The 17006-nt window shown below is 41.1% G+C and overlaps 1 protein-coding gene across 1 annotated transcript in view; it reads right to left on the minus strand.

The window, feature by feature from the left end:
* Positions 1-16289, minus strand: part of LOC117422269 (zinc finger protein 106-like) — a 39416-nt gene extending 23127 nt beyond the window's left edge. The window contains exons 1-5 of the mRNA XM_058987259.1: positions 15866-16289; positions 9288-9373; positions 8734-8795; positions 7264-7461; positions 4-1875 (exon numbers count right to left, since the gene is read on the minus strand). Coding sequence (XP_058843242.1) covers positions 4-1875; positions 7264-7461; positions 8734-8795; positions 9288-9341 — 2186 coding nt within the window. The 5' untranslated portion in view covers positions 9342-9373; positions 15866-16289. The remainder of the gene's footprint in view (positions 1-3; positions 1876-7263; positions 7462-8733; positions 8796-9287; positions 9374-15865) is intronic.
* Between the last annotated feature and the right edge of the window lie 717 nt (positions 16290-17006).

Here is a 17006-nt window from a genome sequence, read left to right on the forward strand (position 1 = left end):
GACCTTGGCATGCCTTTGCCCTGCTCCTGCTTCTTCCTGCTGACTTGCTGGTACACCTGGTCCCAGTCGACGTTCCTGCAGGACCCCGAGGAGCTGATGAGCTGGCGGAGGGTCGGTTTCAGCCCAGATTCTTTGTCCGAATCGTTCTTGCGGCTCCCGCTGATGTCGCGGATGCGCCGGGCAATGTTGAGGTTGGGTTCGTGAGAGCCTGTCTTGTTCTTGGAGGTGATGTGTCGAGTCAAATCCCTCTTCAGGGAGGCCGGCAGGCCCAGCTTGCTCAGGTCGGTCACCAGGGATCCTGCAGCAGGTTGGCCCCTCATAAGCTCACCATCCGAGGCCCGGCTATCCTCTCCCTGTGTGCTGTGCTCTCCACCCTCACCCCCACTGTCCACTTGCCTTTCTCCAGCCCCTTGAGCTGCATCCCCAGTTATCTGGCAGTCACTGCTCAATGTGCTGACATCCACGGACTGCAAAGATGGCAGGTGTGAAGGTGAGAGAACTTTAGTTTCTGAATCGCTTGTACACAGACGATATACCTCTGGTGTTTCATTGTAAGAGAAACTTGAGTTTCCAGGATGAGATAACCCTGCGTTCCAAGGATGTGCCTCAGTGTTGTGTCGTCCAGAGTCAGAGAGGTCCCCGTCGCTGATGTCCTTGAGAAGGCTCATCTTGCTCCTGTTTCCAGTCCGGTCTGTGGAAGTCTTGCATTCCTTGCTTGGCCTTCGTTCTAATCGGAACGGCTCTGCTTCCATGGCTTGGTCTGAGGTCTTAGTTTCTGGCTTGCTGCATTTAAGGGCCTCTTTGGCCTTTATGAGCATCTCCTCTAAGGAGTAATCTTGTCGCTTGGCGCTTCGGAGTTTACAGGTGTACGAGTTCTTGTTTGTTTCCTGATCCTGAGCACTCCACTTGGGCTTGTCTTCAGATGCTTTCAATAGAGACTTCTTGTCCTCTGGTTTGCTGGAAGGGGCCATCTGATCGGGGAGCGTCTCGACAGGGGAGCTCTGGGTCCGGGGTCTCATCCTCCTGCTTCTGTTTCTTAAGTAAGCCCTTTGGTGAGGTTTGTTCTTGATCTCCCTCACAGAGTGACTCGACACTAGGGGCACACTGTTACTGCTCTCTCCCTGCTCTCCGGCTGGTGAAGGGTCGGGTCTGAAATGTATCTGCATGTTCTTGTTCTTCAGGGGCAGGGGCTGGCAGGGAAGTTGAGAGGGATCCTTCCCCTCAGTTGGCCTGGAGTCATCATTTTTGGATCCCACTTCCTGGCTTTTAGCTGGCGGGTATGGAGCCCAGCGGTGCGTCTTATCCCTGGGAGGGTTGCTGGAGCTCTTCTCGTTGTTCCTGTCTGTTTTAGAGACTGGTTGGGTTTGCGCTTGGCTGAAATCAATAGCGTTGCTGAACGACAGGGAGTCACTGGTGAAATCCATATCGGAATCCTGCGACGACCCTTGCTTCCCATTATGCCTTCCCCAGTGGAACCTATCTTGCATGTAATCCATTGAGGGAGGGAACCCGGTGAAACTCCATTTCCCCCGGCTCCCAGATTTCCAGGCAGGAAAGCCCCCACGCCCATCATGGTGCCAGTTTCTTCCTTGCCAACTTTGGTGCCAGCTGGCCTGCCCTTGACTGGGGTGCCATCCAGAGGAGCCTGACTGGCAGCTGGAAGCTCCCCTGGTCCCACTGGAGTGGTGGGGCTGGTTCCTGCTGGGATGGGGGAAGTTTCTTTGCCCATTATTTTGGAAGCCGTTGCCTTCCCAATCCCTGGGTGGCGCCCCCTTGTGGTGCCTGCGAGATTGGCTTTCTGGGAAGTTCTGCCTCTCTTCTGACCTGCGACGACAGTCTCCCTGATTGGAGTTCTCAGCACTGGCATCTTCCTTTCTATAAAGCAAAAGAATGCCGACATGAGTATTACAGTAATTTCTGACCTTTTTGTTGCTGATCCAGGTTGTATTTAGAACTAATTTACAAACTATATAAAATGTATTTGTTTCCTACCCGTTCAGTACTGTATGTGATTATTTCAAAATATGGGGTCTTCATTAAGCTGTTTTTTAGACTGTGCTTTTATGATCCAAAACATAGCATCCATAGGGGCACTAGTTTATAAAGGTACAGTAAAATAGATATGGAAAACACAACAGTATTGGTTGTTGATTGGCCTTTTTGAAACTTGGTGAAGAGAATCACACAGCGGGGATGGAAGTAAGACTCCTATTGCATAGCAGCTTCACCCATTCCAGGTTTTAATACAAGCCTGATTAGCCAGTGTGTATGTAACAAGCTCAGGTGTGTCTTATTATGCAATTGGAGTCTTATTTCCATCCCTGCACAGTACAGCAATAACCAAAAGTGAAGACACTTAAATGGTGCGTTTACACAGGCAGTTTTTAGGATGGCATTGAGCCATCTCAGGTCTTTTTTCTGCAGTGTAAACGCACACGGACGACTCTCAGCTGTCCTAAAAATTGCCAAATAAAGACGTTGCTCAGTGCCAGCTTAGGTCCGTCCGAAAGGCAGTGCAGACTCACCCGACTTTAGGACGGCTCACGCAGGACATGAGTGCCGCTCGGCTCCTCCCCCACGGAATCTAAACAGTTACAAGCTGCAGTGTCGTTGCAGCTTCACAAAAAGAGAAGAACGACTTGACACACAAGTCCTGAATATTTGAATTTATTAACTGTTTATATTGGGGAGTATTTGTAAACATCTACGTTTTATTATTAAGTTGTCATCAAAAGTGTACATACCCCAAATATCCATACAGTGGGCTATGTAAACTTTCGACGATAACTTTGTTTTGTTAAACCGGTGCAGACGCCTGTGGACGTCAAAGAAACAAAAAGTGTAATACCTGAGTGTATCGATGAGAATTATTTTTAAAAAATGCTATCATAAATAATTGTATACAAAAACTACCTTGAATTGTGTTTTTCCCAGTTATTTTATTGTAAACCTCTTAGTTATCGGTTTAGTTTCAAACACGCTTTAACACACCGTCTTTTTGTTGTTTGTTTTTACTGTTATTTAAATAAATATTTTGATTGTACCAATGAATAGCTTAAACACGGAATGGTTCTTTTTTTTAATGTTTTTTTTGTTTGTTTGTTTCTGACAACTACGACGTGAACTGGGGACAGCAAGAAAGCAGAGCTGTCATAGCGTTGTGGGGCAAAACAATTCCAGAGTGCACTCGAATTTGAAACGCAAAATAAACACATACACCAAGAAACAGCGGCAGGTCTGGCGAAAGATCTTTTTGATTATAGTTGATCTGTTACATGTTCTAATTTTTAAATAAAGATTTATTTGATAATTTGCGGTCCCTGTCATTTCATTTTTTTAAAAAGGCACAAAATGTTTTGAATAACTACAAACAATTTAGATAGCGTACTTATAACAAATTATTATTATTATTTATTAATTTGCATTGTAGTATTTGCAACAAGGACAATATTTAAAAAAATTAAATTTGTTAACTGCAATTGTATACAAGAAATGTTTTTTTCCCTGGTATTCCTGTGGCTGCTTAGCCTATTTTAACTAAAAATAAAGGACTTATGTGGAGGGGTGAAACAAAAATCGAGCTCATCCACAAAAGCTATATATTACAGTACTGTGCAAAAGTTTTAGGCAGGTGTGAAAAAATGCTGTAAAGTAAGAATGCTTTCAAAAATAGACATGTTAATAGATTATATTTATCAGTTAACTAAATGCAAAGTGAGTGAACAGAAGAAAAATCTAAATCAAATCCATATTTGGTGTGACCACCCTTTGCCTTCAAAACAGCATCAATTCTTCTAGGTACACTTGCACAAAGTCAGGGATTTTGTAGGCATATAGTCAGGTGTATGATTAAACAATTATACCAAACAGGTGCTAATGATCATCAATTCAATATGTAGGTTGAAACACAATCATTAACTGAAACAAAACAGCTGTTAGGAGGAATAAAACTGGGTGAGGAAGTTTACTGTCAAAAGTCATACACCATGGCAAGACTGAGCACAGCAACAAGACACAAGGTATTTATACTGCATCAGCAAGGTCTCTCCCAGGCAGAAATTTCAAGGCAGACAGGGGTTTCCAGATGTGCTGTCCAAGCTCTTTTGAAGAAGCACAAAGAAACGGGCAACGTTGAGGACCGTAGACGCAGTGGTCGGCCAAGGAAACTTACAGCAGCAGATGAAAGACACATCATGCTTACTTCCCTTCGCAATCGGAAGATGTCCAGCAGTGCCATCAGCTCAGAATTGGCAGAAAACAGTGGGACCCTGGTACACCCTCTACTGTCCGGAGAAGTCTGGTCAGAAGTGGCCTTCATGGAAGACTTGCGGCCAAAAAGCCATACCTCCGACGTGGAAACAAGGCCAAGCGACTCAACTATGCACGAAAACACAGGAACTGGGGTGCAGAAAAATGGCAGCAGGTGCTCTGAACTGATGAGTCAAAATTTGAAATATTTGGCTGTAGCAGAAGGCAGTTTGTTCGCCGAAGGGCTGGAGAGCGGTACACAAATGAGTGTCTGCAGGCAACAGTGAAGCATGGTGGAGGTTCCTTGCAAGTTTGGGGCTGCATTTCTGCAAATGGAGTTGGGGATTTGGTCAGAATTAATGGTCTCCTCAATGCTGAGAAGTACAGGCAGATACTTATCCATCATGCAATACCATCAGGGAGGCATCTGATTGGCCCCAAATTTATTCTGCAGCATGACAACGACCCCAAACATACAGCGAAAGTCATTAAGAACTATCTTCAGCGTAAAGAAGAACAAGGAGTCCTGGAAGTGATGGTATGGCCCCCACAGAGCCCTGATCTCAACATCATCAAGTCTGTCTGGGATTACATGAAGAGAGAGAAGCAACTGAGGCTGCCTAAATCCACAGAAGAACTGTGGTTAGTTCTCCAAGATGTTTGGGCCAACCTACCTGCCGAGTTCCTTCAAAAACTGTGTGCAAGTGTACCTAGAAGAATTGATGCTGTTTTGAAGGCAAAGGGTGGTCACACCAAATATTGATTTGATATAGATTTTTCTTCTGTTCACTCACTTTGCATTTTGTTAATTGATAAATATAAACTATTAACATGTCTATTTTTGAAAGCATTCTTACTTTACAGCATTTTTTCACACCTGCCTAAAACTTTTGCACAGTACTGTATATGCAGTACCTTCAAAGGTCTCAGAGATGCAAACAGACTTTGAAAGCGCAGCGGAGGTCGATTAGTAAAATACTGACACGAGAGGGTTAATTTTTCAACAAATTGGATAAGTGGTTTTCTAGTTCTATGTAAAAATGAAAGCATGACATACAGACAGACAGACCTAGGTGTACCAGCAACTTCCATATACCCCAAATTGAGATACTATCAATAACAAGTGTAACAGAATGCACTCTGCAGGTTTTAGCACAATTGAGAAAGTGTTTCCCAAGATAGATGTAAAACTTCAAAGTGTGACTTACAGACAAACTCCATATAGCCTTGATTTTGACCCCACCAGAATGTCCTTTGTCAGATCTATCACAATGGGATTAGTGGATCTCTAGATGTATGTAAGTGTGCCATGCAGTACACAGATGTACGGACACCTCTACTTTTTCCCAGATCAAACAAAAACACTTTTACCTGCTAAAATACATACTCAAATCAAATAAATAACATTTTGACCTGCAGGGAAGTATCACATAGAATTTCTGTGCTTCAATGATCTCATCCCCATTTGCCATGCACTTGAGAAAGCATGTGGGTCCCAGGAACAGCTGCAACACATGACATGAGCAAGTACTGGTGTTGACAATCAGCCTTGTGCTGCCTGTCACTGCCTCCCAATATAATACAGTGTTTCACAGCCACAGAACAGACAGAGTTCTTCAGACTTGGACAGTCGCTGTTTTTAGGCTGTTACTGGGAAGCAATCTGCCGTGTTAGCTCTAGGGAAACTTTCACAGCCGTAGAATAAAAGAAAGTCTCAGTGGGAAGTTGTGGGCTTTGTACAGTATCCAACTTGCAAACTTTAACGATGAAATGCTTTTCAGTCAAACCAGCTGTTCTGTTAGGCTATATGCCATGCCCTTTGTTAACAGTTGGACGAGTATACCACCTGATGCATATGATGCGTCTGGTTATATATATGTGTGTGTGTGTTTAAGCCCCATCTCATGATATACGATTCCGTCCCCATTCTCATCTGCAGCCTGGTCTAAAATTAGACCATTAGATCTTCCACAGAGAGCTAGAACTGTTAAAGAGACAGGCACTCATTTCAATGGCAATGTATTCCAGATGCAATACAGTCTGGAACTGATAACCCACTCTTATGATACTTGGGTATCTGGGTAACTCGTATAAAAATAAAAAGCAACATTTCCTGGGGAGCGAGGGGGTATTTTATTCTAACTACGTGAATAAATAACTCGCTAAATATAAGCTGGGACAACATGCCTTTCCCTACATACAGAAAGGTTTTATATAGGTCTTACCAATGAGATACCAAATAAACAAGTACAATTATACTATAAGACACTATTCTGTGGTGCACACGTTTATTAGGACCAAGTTCACTTTACATCTACAATACACTCTCCCTCATCAGAATCTACCTTTTTCCAACCAGTGCACTGTCATCAGAAATCTTCCTTGTAACTAATGTGCAACCACAACGCAGATAGTAAAGACAGCATGCCACAGTTTCAACAACTTAACATAAGCAGCTGGTATTTAATTAAACAACAGCATCTATTGTTTTACTGCTAAAACTAAGGAAGATGAGGCCCGTGTACATCATACAGTACAGTCCTCAAGGTCCAGAGTCCTACAGGTTATAGAGCCATCAATAAATAATTCACTGATGAAGACCTGGAAGGGGGTTCATTCTGTTTTTAGGCTTGTAATTTTTTTTGGTTCAGTTTTGAATAGGGACCCCAAATTGAAAACTGAGAAAGGTAAATCACAAGTAGGGAAAAGACACCAATCTGCAGTGGAAGTAGATGTTTATATATACTGTCTTTCAGCATCACGTTGCCCGCCTCCCACTGTGACAGTGAAAGAACATTTAACACAGGTGCTGTTTTACAAAACAGAAGTTTACAGAATTTCCTGGGGACCCCCGAGAATCTGCAAAGGTTGGAAAACTTCTGTTTTGTAAACAACACCTATACAACACTGACTTTGGATCCAGGTGGAACAACGACCTTGGGGCCTGGAATTGAGCCCCCCCATTGTACATGTTGAATAATAATCAGAGATGAGAGCGAGGCAGGCGCTCCTTACCGGATCCTCTCCTTGCGCTTCTCGATGAGCTCGATGAGGTCCTTGTCGAAGTAGTGCTCTGCTGCGTCCCCCTTGCCTGCATCCTCCCTCTCCTGCGCCTCCGCCTTGTCTTTGTGAAGCTGGCTGGAGATGTGGCTGGCATAGGCTGTGAGCCCCACCACGGTCACCCTGCACACCCTGCACTCGTGGTCACAGTCCCTGGGGAAGGAGGGGGACAGGGGCTGTTCAATAGTTCCCACCGGCATCGCAGGACAATGCACTTCGCTATGTTTCCTTACAATGCTGAAACACTGTGAACTAACATGCACACTTTGCGTACACGTTCCACTTCACAGGGTAGTGCGAGCAATAGGGCTCGTAAACTTGCCACCACAGTGGTGGTGGTGGTGGGAGGTTAGTTTTCTTATATTCCACAAGGATTTCTCCTTTACACAACAATCAGGAGGCAAACTGGCTTTTCTTTTCCTTGAAATGTGATCTTCCTGAATGGTTGCTTCTTCGTGGTGGAGAAGGAAACACAGCGATGGTGAATGGAGCACACACAGACACACATAGACACACACACGCACCCTCACACAGCCTAGCTCTCAGGCATGATGGTGTCAGCTGCTGTGGGGCAGCATGGAGACAGCTTCTACATTTAATCTGTGACAAGTTCCTCCCCTGAGCAAAGTGCTGAGCAAGCAGATCCCTGACCAATCCCAATCCTCCTGTAACTAACTGGAGATAGAGCAGCTGCAGCTAACACCACCCCTCCCACCCCCCAGCCCACAGTGTGCAGACACCCGAGGGTCTGGGGCACTGCCTACATACTGAATATGCTGCCCAGCTGTCGCCATAATTTTGGCTCTGAATTTTTCTTATAGCAATTTCTTTGTTTGATCTCCAGTTTACCCGACTGTAAAGTTCCATTCAAATCAAATGCTTTTGCCAGAAGTAGACAGGTGCTGGGAGAGGAGAGGCCTGTCAGTTCCAGCTATAGATCGGAAGCATGTGCTGCCTTAAGCGTAGCAGGATGTAACACGGTTAGGATTTAATTCCACATTCAAATAGGACAGTGGCTGCCAACTCTAGTCCCCAAGTACTTTCAATAGTCCAGGTTTGTGTTTCATCTTGTTTTGCTTTTTTTCTGTTTTATATTATTATTATTTTGGATTTTATTGTTCATCAGAAGTGTTGTTTATAAAAAAAAGCATGATTGTCAGTTGTCAAGAGGACAGAAATAGTGCTATGCAGATTAAATGAGTGATCATATTGTGATAAAATATAGCAAGATTGGTGCAAGTACTCACTTGTACCTATGTCAGCATCTTTCACATGCATATTTTTCACAATTATTGAAATAGAAACCTGTACAGTGCTACTTTGGAACTAGGGTTGACAAGACAAGCACAGTTTTATGGAGATTCTCTCTAGCTTGGTTGAAACTCTCCTCACTGTGTTGGAGATCTTCCCCCTGCCCTCCCTTACCTGCCCTTGAGGTTCTCCAGCTCCCTATGATGCAGCATGCTCCTCATGTGCTCATCCATCTCCTGGAACAAACATTGAACACATTTAAACACTGCTTGCAAACCACCAGCAGAGTGCTGCTACTTAACCAGAAAGGACAATCCTTTACTCACACACATTCCTGATAGAAGTAAAATTGAAACAACTCACAATTACCAGTACAATTTCTTGCTCATTTTTTCTGTTCAATTCTAATTTGAGATAAGCTTTATAGATATTAGCAAAAACACAACAGCAGAAATTATGGCTGACTATTGTGGTAAAGGCCTATACATGCTGTACTGTACCTTGTGTCAAGTTATAAAATAAAAAAATGCAATATTAAATGCTATAAAATGAATTATTTTGCTGTATTTCAGAGACAACCCCTATTATTACAGCACTGCATGACAATTACAGGTGTTTTGCAGTAAGCAACTAAAATACTGCCGTACTACTTCTTCCCTAAGAGCTGTCCGACCACACTCGTCTCGATCGCTATCATATTAACAATGCAATCCTGGTCTGATCTTTACCTGTTTTGAGTTGTAGACAATGAGACACAGAATGCACTTCCGTTCTCGGCCCATTATGCTTCTTCTCGATGGATCTCAAGCCATGTCTGGAGAATCAAAGACAAAGGGTTCTCAAAGGCTAGAAGGTTAAAATGCCATCCTTCAAAAGAATATAAATACTAGAAGAAACTTTGCAAATTCAATGGCAAATGACAAAAGTATTTCTCAATAACTGTTTTGACATGAAAGACTTTAAAAAATACTTGTTAATGTTTGTAGCTGAATTTACAAAGTTTTATTTGTAGATGCTTCAAAAGTACTTACTACCAATGCAGCAAGTCCATGCGGTTTACATTTGCCTATAGTTCAAGGCTAAACTTACATTATGGCCCTACAAGGTACAGTATTGCAGGGGGCACAGTACATATCATTCATCCTGCAAAGCCTTCGTTAAAGTACAAATACTCCAAAGTAAATACACACAAGACTTATATACCCAAATATATATACCCCACTCTCCACCCTTGAGTGGTTTCTTAAGAAAGCGGTTACTTGACCACTTAACCCTGCCTTTGCCAACACTTTTAGATCATCTTTGGTGCTCATGGGTGCGATGGAGACCTGCAAATTCCTATTTATCCATGGGACAGAGAAAGGGACAGCACAACCTGTGTTTCCCCAAAATGCTGTGATCAAAACCTCCCCGGGTACAAAGAGGACGAGGGAGCAGTTCAGTTTCCATGCCAAATGGACATTCAAAATGACACTTGTCAAAACATTTATCAACTAGAGAAAGAAGTTAATTTAGATTTGATTGCAAATCAAATCCTTGACCTCTCTGTATGAGAGACATATTGAAGCAATAAAACACTATCAGCTGATAATTTAACCCTACTGTATTCTAGTTTACATAATGTAGAGAATATATAACATCAGACTGCGACACCAAAGAAATGAGTTAATGCACAGTGTGATGTTTTTTTTTTTTAATGCAGTGTGTGAAGGGATTTTTTTTGTTGGTGCATTCCACTGCTGTCACTCAGTCATAATTCTTGAATTGATTTCTTTAAAATCAGGCAATATCACCATCAGTGCTTCCCTTGTAATGGGTACAAAACTGCAGACGGATTCAGCCAAAACTGGTTTCAAAGCAGATTACTGTCCTGTTTTAACAAGTGCATCAATCACTGGGATTAAATGAGGCGAGCCAACACTCTTAGGATGCAGTGTCTTGCCCCATCAGTGCCAATGCTGCAAAAATTAGACATGATGTGTATAATTAAACTGCTCTGAGAAATGGCACACTGTAACAAGAAGACTTGGGAACTGAACAGCACCCAAACATGTCTGGACAACTCCTGAACTGCACTCTCTCACCACAAACACATTACAGGAAGTTTGATCCCCTGAATTAAATGCAAACCATATTAGGTCCTAACTGTACATAGCAAGGCTTTGCTCTTGTGCTTTATCTTGTCCACAGAACACAAATGGGTTTACTCATTATAATACACGATTAAAGTCAGGCACATTTTTGGTGCTTTAACAAGAGAAATTAAATGTTAGGGACAGATTGGGAAAGATGTTGGGCAGCAGTGTGGAGTAGTGGTTAGGGCTCTGGACTCTTGACCGAAGGGTTGTGGGTTCAATCCCCAGTGGGGGACACTGCTGTTGTACCCTTGAGCAAGGTACTTTACCTAGATTGCTCCAGTAAAAACCCAACTGTATAAATGGGTAATTGTATGTAAAATAATTTGATATCTGTATAATGTGAAATAATGTATAATGTGATATCTTGTAACAATTGTAAGTCGCCCTGGATAAGGGCGTCTGCTAAGAAATAAATAATAATAATAATGTAGAATGCAGATGGAACCGTAGACAGGCAGCTTCAGTTTGATCCCGGAACGAAAACAGATTTCGTTATACATGCTGCAGACAGAATTCTGACCAACTCTGGACTAAACTGTTTAATATTGAAAGGTGTACAGCCATGATAATCCAGCACAAATGTGACGTGGCGAGTCTGCAAGATGTTTAAATTATTTCTTAATGACAACTGCCTATAATTCCTTCAGGGAAGTTGGAGTGAGAGGATCTTTCATCATAAAACATAATTGAATACGTGCAGTGTTGGATACAGTACCTGCCATCAAGCACAGTCAGATCTGCAGATCTGTAGCAGAGATTAACTTTTTATATCCGAGATCCATTATAACAAAACAATGGTATCATATGTGAGTCATTTAAACAAAAATTGCTACAGGTGCAAGTGTGTCAAAAGCACAGTACCTATAGAAGCTAGTCCTCCACCATGCAACAATGGGTTGGGATCAGTGGATCTTTTCCGAGAGCATTATTGTAATTGTGGTACTGTACAGAACAGAGTTTATTAAAACATTATGCACACGGATAGTAAAAAAGAAACTTAGCTTTGATCAATGTTCTAAAATTAGAGGCTATTGTCAGCTACACTATTTCTTCTGAAATGCACTTTTACCTGATGAAATCTATTTTAATATTCTATGTTTCTCCAATAAAAGATACTGACTTCAGTAGGGCTCGATTTACAAAGTTTTAACTCCTGAGTTATTGAAAGACTGTTTTTATTAATAAAATACTACATGGTATTCATGAGACCCTTCTAGACTGTTGCTGGCTTCCTTGTAAGTTGAATACATAGTAAACTTACTTGAATCCGTCAAGGCATTCTTTAGATACTCTAGAAGTACCTCATTACGCCAGGCAAGGCTACTCTGTGAAATCAAGATTCACAAAATCGCCACCCCCAAAGGTGTTTCCACTAGTCCAGCTTCTACTTTAAAGATGCAAGAATATCTGGACAAGTACAGCAGAAAGGTAACATTTACAGTAGAAAGGTACCATCAGGGAATGATGGCTTGTTTGGTCTCCTATGCATGCACTTCTTTATGGGTTCCTGCTATTTGTTGTTTTAGCGGATGATCAAATAAATCAACTCAACAAACCAGAGAGCAATGCCATCTGTGGTCTGCGCTCTCTGCAGCGTTAGGTCAACTACCCAACGCCCTTCCTAGAATGAATTGCCCAGCTCTGCTGTGTGGTGCTCCAGCAGCTGAGGCAGGGTCTATTTCCAGAGCTTGTGAATTCCTTGGATTCCTCCAGCTTTCCAGTCCCATGAGTGTATCCCACACACCCAGACAGCCCAGCAGAACAAACTGTAGCACCGGCTGGTATCCAATACCATATCTGGATCAATATACTTGTATTCCAGACAAAATAGTTAATTACCAGTGCATTTAAATATGTACTTTATCTGCACTTACTAATCGGCAGTTGTTCTGGAAAGCGCAAGGCTCTCGGGCAGGCTTTTAATGTTTTGCTAAGGATGGGTCTTTCCATTGAAAAATGTATCCCTAAAAAGTAAAGCTACAAAAATACATATCAAAAGGTCACATATCAGGCAAAAACAGGTTTAAATGTTTAATGGGTGGACTGTATGTTTCTGAAAGGCAAATAACTTGAAAAATACAGAAGGGCTCAATTAACAAACCTTTACGCCATTAGTGCCTATGTGCTTGTGGTCAAAGAAGTCTGAGCTACTGGTTTAGACTAACTGAACAGACTTCTGTGTCTTCTACAAAAAAGGCCAAAATAAATATGGGCAGCTCAACACTGGTTTGCTGGTCTGATAGCATGCTCAGTGGAGTTACACTGGGATGGCAGTTAGTAGTGTTGACAGGAGTTACTGTATTTTTCCTAGACCTCCTCACAAGTCTGCAGTGGTGACAGTGCTGAAGTAGAGAGGATTGTTTTCCATGCCTATTTGTACAGTATTACAATTGAATAACATCTAATAATATAGAATAATTTATATATATATATATATATATATATATATATATATATATATATATATATATATATATATATATATATATATATATATATATAATTATTAGGGCTCAGGGCTCTGGACTCTTGACCGGAGGGTTGTGGGTTTACCTAGATTGCTCCAGTAAAAACCCAACTGTATAAATGGGTAATTGTATGTAAAAATAATATATATATTAATAATAATAATATCTTGTAGCAATTGTAAGTCGCCCTGGATAAGGGCGTCTGCTAATAAATAAATAATAATAATAATAATAATAATAATAATAATATATATATTATATATATATTTTATATATATATATATATATATATATATATATATATATATATATATATATATATATATATATATATATATATATATATTAAATGTTAGGGACAGATTGGAGTGTAGAATGCGGATGGAACCGGAGACAGGCAGCTTCAGTTTGATACTGGAACAAAAATAGATTATGTTATACATGGTACAGACAGAATTGTGACCAACACTGGACTAAACTGTTTAATATTGAAAGGTGTATAGCCATGATATTCCAGCACAAATGTGACATGGCAAGATGTTTATATGTATATGTATATACAGTGTATTTTACACAAACTTTTTACTTTTACACAAACACATGCAGCATACAGTAATGCCATGCCCCACTTAAACTGAAAAGGAAAACGTAAGAGACTACACACATGGATATTTGAGTTTACATGCTATGTTATGTTGCTCATCCTCTTTGAGGTTGGTGGTCTCAAGATATTATTGATAATATTCAGTACATAGCCCCTGCCAAGGATTTAAAGCACATTGAAGGCCTTAGGGCTAACACCAAATAATAGACTAGTCGAATAAAAAAGTGATAGTTGAATGTGTGATCTGTATCAATGATATAGCCACCGGTTCAAACATTGTGGTTGTTCGTTTTTACTGGAGAACACCTGTAATGTAAATTGACAAAGAATCACAGAATGCAGCTCTGTACAAAATATAAATACAGCATCTCAAAGTGTGCAGTCCCTATCATGCAGAAACATTGTCACATGACCTCAATATGGCAGCCACTTAGGATCAGAGGTCAATAAGGCCACTAACACATTAATGCAGTGTTTATATAACCCTGAAAAGATGAAGTCGCTACCTCAGATTGTCTCTGAGTTATGAGGCTTTCACAGTGCAGTGTTCTATTGTTTTTGCTGTAATCTGCAGTAAGGCTTTCTTTTACTGTGGAGCACCACAATTTAAACTTTATCTATCATACAAAAAATGTCGAAGAGTGTTGTTTCAAATTATCACATGCATACGCCTTAAAGGAAATGCATCTCTCAAGTTGGTTTGCAGATCAGAAAACTGCACACGCTCTGTGCAATCCTGTCATCATGTTTCTGTTAAAACAACACTTAATAATCACATTCTTACTGTTTTCAGCCCCCAGATTCATTGCTATTGTGCCATTCACAAATATATGAAAACTTAACTACAGTGTAATTCTCTGCTATAATTAGGGATTCTATTTATTTATTTTATTTTTCAGTGTTTATTTTAAAACATTTGTGGATTTTTGTAGATGGTCAAAAATCAGTGCTTAACGAGGGCTTTTATTTTCTATAACTTCTGAAAGGCAAGCTGAATGATATTATTTTGATGCGTCAAAATATCCAGAGATATCCATGAACAGGGGTGTGCATGTACAAACACAATGAGTACTGATTTCAAGGGCAGCTTTACCAGTGTCTAAAATCAGACTCCCTAGGTTTGTAATGCTTGATATCAGGGATTATGTATCACACCATGAACAGTGTAGGTAGGCTATTAATCAGAAATGTGTGGACTGTAGTGCGATGTACTGTGACCCTGTACTGAAGCGATGACTAGTACTGTGAATACACTTGCGATAAAAACAGAGATTTTGTTATCAGAAGGTCAGACAGCAAGATTCTTTATGGTCATTATAACAGTAATGTTTCTCTTGGGGCGAAAGGTGGTGCAGTGTCTTTGCATAATAATTCCAATAAATCCCATACAGATTGCAGTGAGATTAGCCACAGTAGTGTAATGTTTGGCAATAAGATTAATAAGACGGGTCTAATTAGCTTCCTAATGAAACCTGGAATGTCTCAAAACACTGGAAATGGGAGTCTTGTTTCAATCCCCACATGTCTAACTTTTTTTTTGGCACCAAGTGATAATGAGATGTATGCTGACCCTGTCCATGACTGCGCGCACATACTGTGTATACGTGTTCTTGTTTAGGTGCTGCTTGTTTCCCTGAAAGCCGGAGAGGTTGGAAGATCTAATCGCTTTGTTTGGGTTGATCTGAAATGATGTGCATACAGGGCTTCACGTAGTCTGTGAACGAAACAGGCACAGTTACGATTTTCGTAGCAAACCGTCCCCTCAATGCATCCCAACAGCTGACCATTAATAATAGATATATACATAATATTTTGCTAGGACACACTGGTGTGATTTACCATGTTTATATAACTTGGTCAAACCCCGCCTTAGTCAGTTTTCTTTTCCAACACCGAACACCGGGAATGTTTTTGAGCCCTGTGCAATGCAAATACCGACACTCACTCTAGTGTGCAAGAAACTGTTTAATACTAGTGCTGGAGAATCTCCACCTTTCAGTCAATATTATCATTTATCGATTTCTTTGCACGCCTGCATCCACACACACTACATCAGGCAGACCTGAGTGTGCCGATCATCCACGTTTTGTCGTTACCTTTTCGGTGACGCTTCTTCGAATGGCTATGGTTCACTGTGCGCGTCCCCCTCTCTGTCTCTCCCACCCTCTTTGCCGTGCTGGTTTCGGTGTTTGGCTAGCTCGGTTTTGGGATCTGTTCTTCTCTATTTGTTTACGATTTCAGCATTTCCACCACATTATTACATACAGTAGCCGCCATCTTCACTCGAACTAACTCCTCCTCTTCCTGCTTCGTAATACCGCGAGGGGTGTGTGAACCCAACCGACTGACCGGTCACAATAAGAAAATAAAAGTTACTAAACAACTACGGTATTTAGTTGGCATGGTGGTGTAACAGACACGGTAACTCCGTGGGATAAACACACGACAGTTAACAAAACAAAATCTTAACCTGGAATGTATGAACTCGCGCGAGGCTATCCTTGAGACCCCTGTGGCTGCGGACGCGCGCAGCAGGATGCGTGGAGCGCGCACCCGCGCATAAGAAACTGTTTCAAAGTGAAACCCAGATCGACACGTGATCTTTGTTTCCTCATAGATAAAATGCAAGTACTGCACGTGTAACGGCGAATGAAGGCAAAGGCTTACTCCATTATACTTTACAAATCGTGAATTACCCTATAATAAGTTAACACACACACATGCTTCCCTTTTCATCAATATATTTTAGTTTGGGTTGTTTCCTGGATATTTGTTTTTCATTGCAGAAGGGAACGCCCATCAAAAACCAATACCCAAGAAGGAAATTCCTGTTCCTGTGGCAGCTTCTAAACAAAACAGATTAGTGAGCTTCATTTATTGTACACAGTCAAAGGGGGATATTGAACACATCACATCACCTTTTATAGTATAGTGGCTCAAAAAAATCCTAGTAAAAAATATACAGAAGAAATACTATGCCATATTAAATATTAAGAAATTCAATATAGATTCTATGAAGTAACTATTTAATAAATAGAAATATTAAGATGTGTAATGTTTTCATACAGGAAGGGCCTGGTTTGCAGATTGGACACTGGAGGATAGATAGCACAGAGACAGAGCGAGATGGAAAGCAGAAGTTTTTGAAAGTAAAAAATTCCACTCTGAATATCACCATGAGTCTCCCACTTTCAATATGATATCAAACATTGCCAAAGAGAAAATAAAAACCCGAGA

The sequence above is a fragment of the Acipenser ruthenus genome, chromosome 15 (assembly GCF_902713425.1).
Source record: "Acipenser ruthenus chromosome 15, fAciRut3.2 maternal haplotype, whole genome shotgun sequence".
In the NCBI taxonomy this organism is placed as follows: domain Eukaryota; kingdom Metazoa; phylum Chordata; class Actinopteri; order Acipenseriformes; family Acipenseridae; genus Acipenser; species Acipenser ruthenus.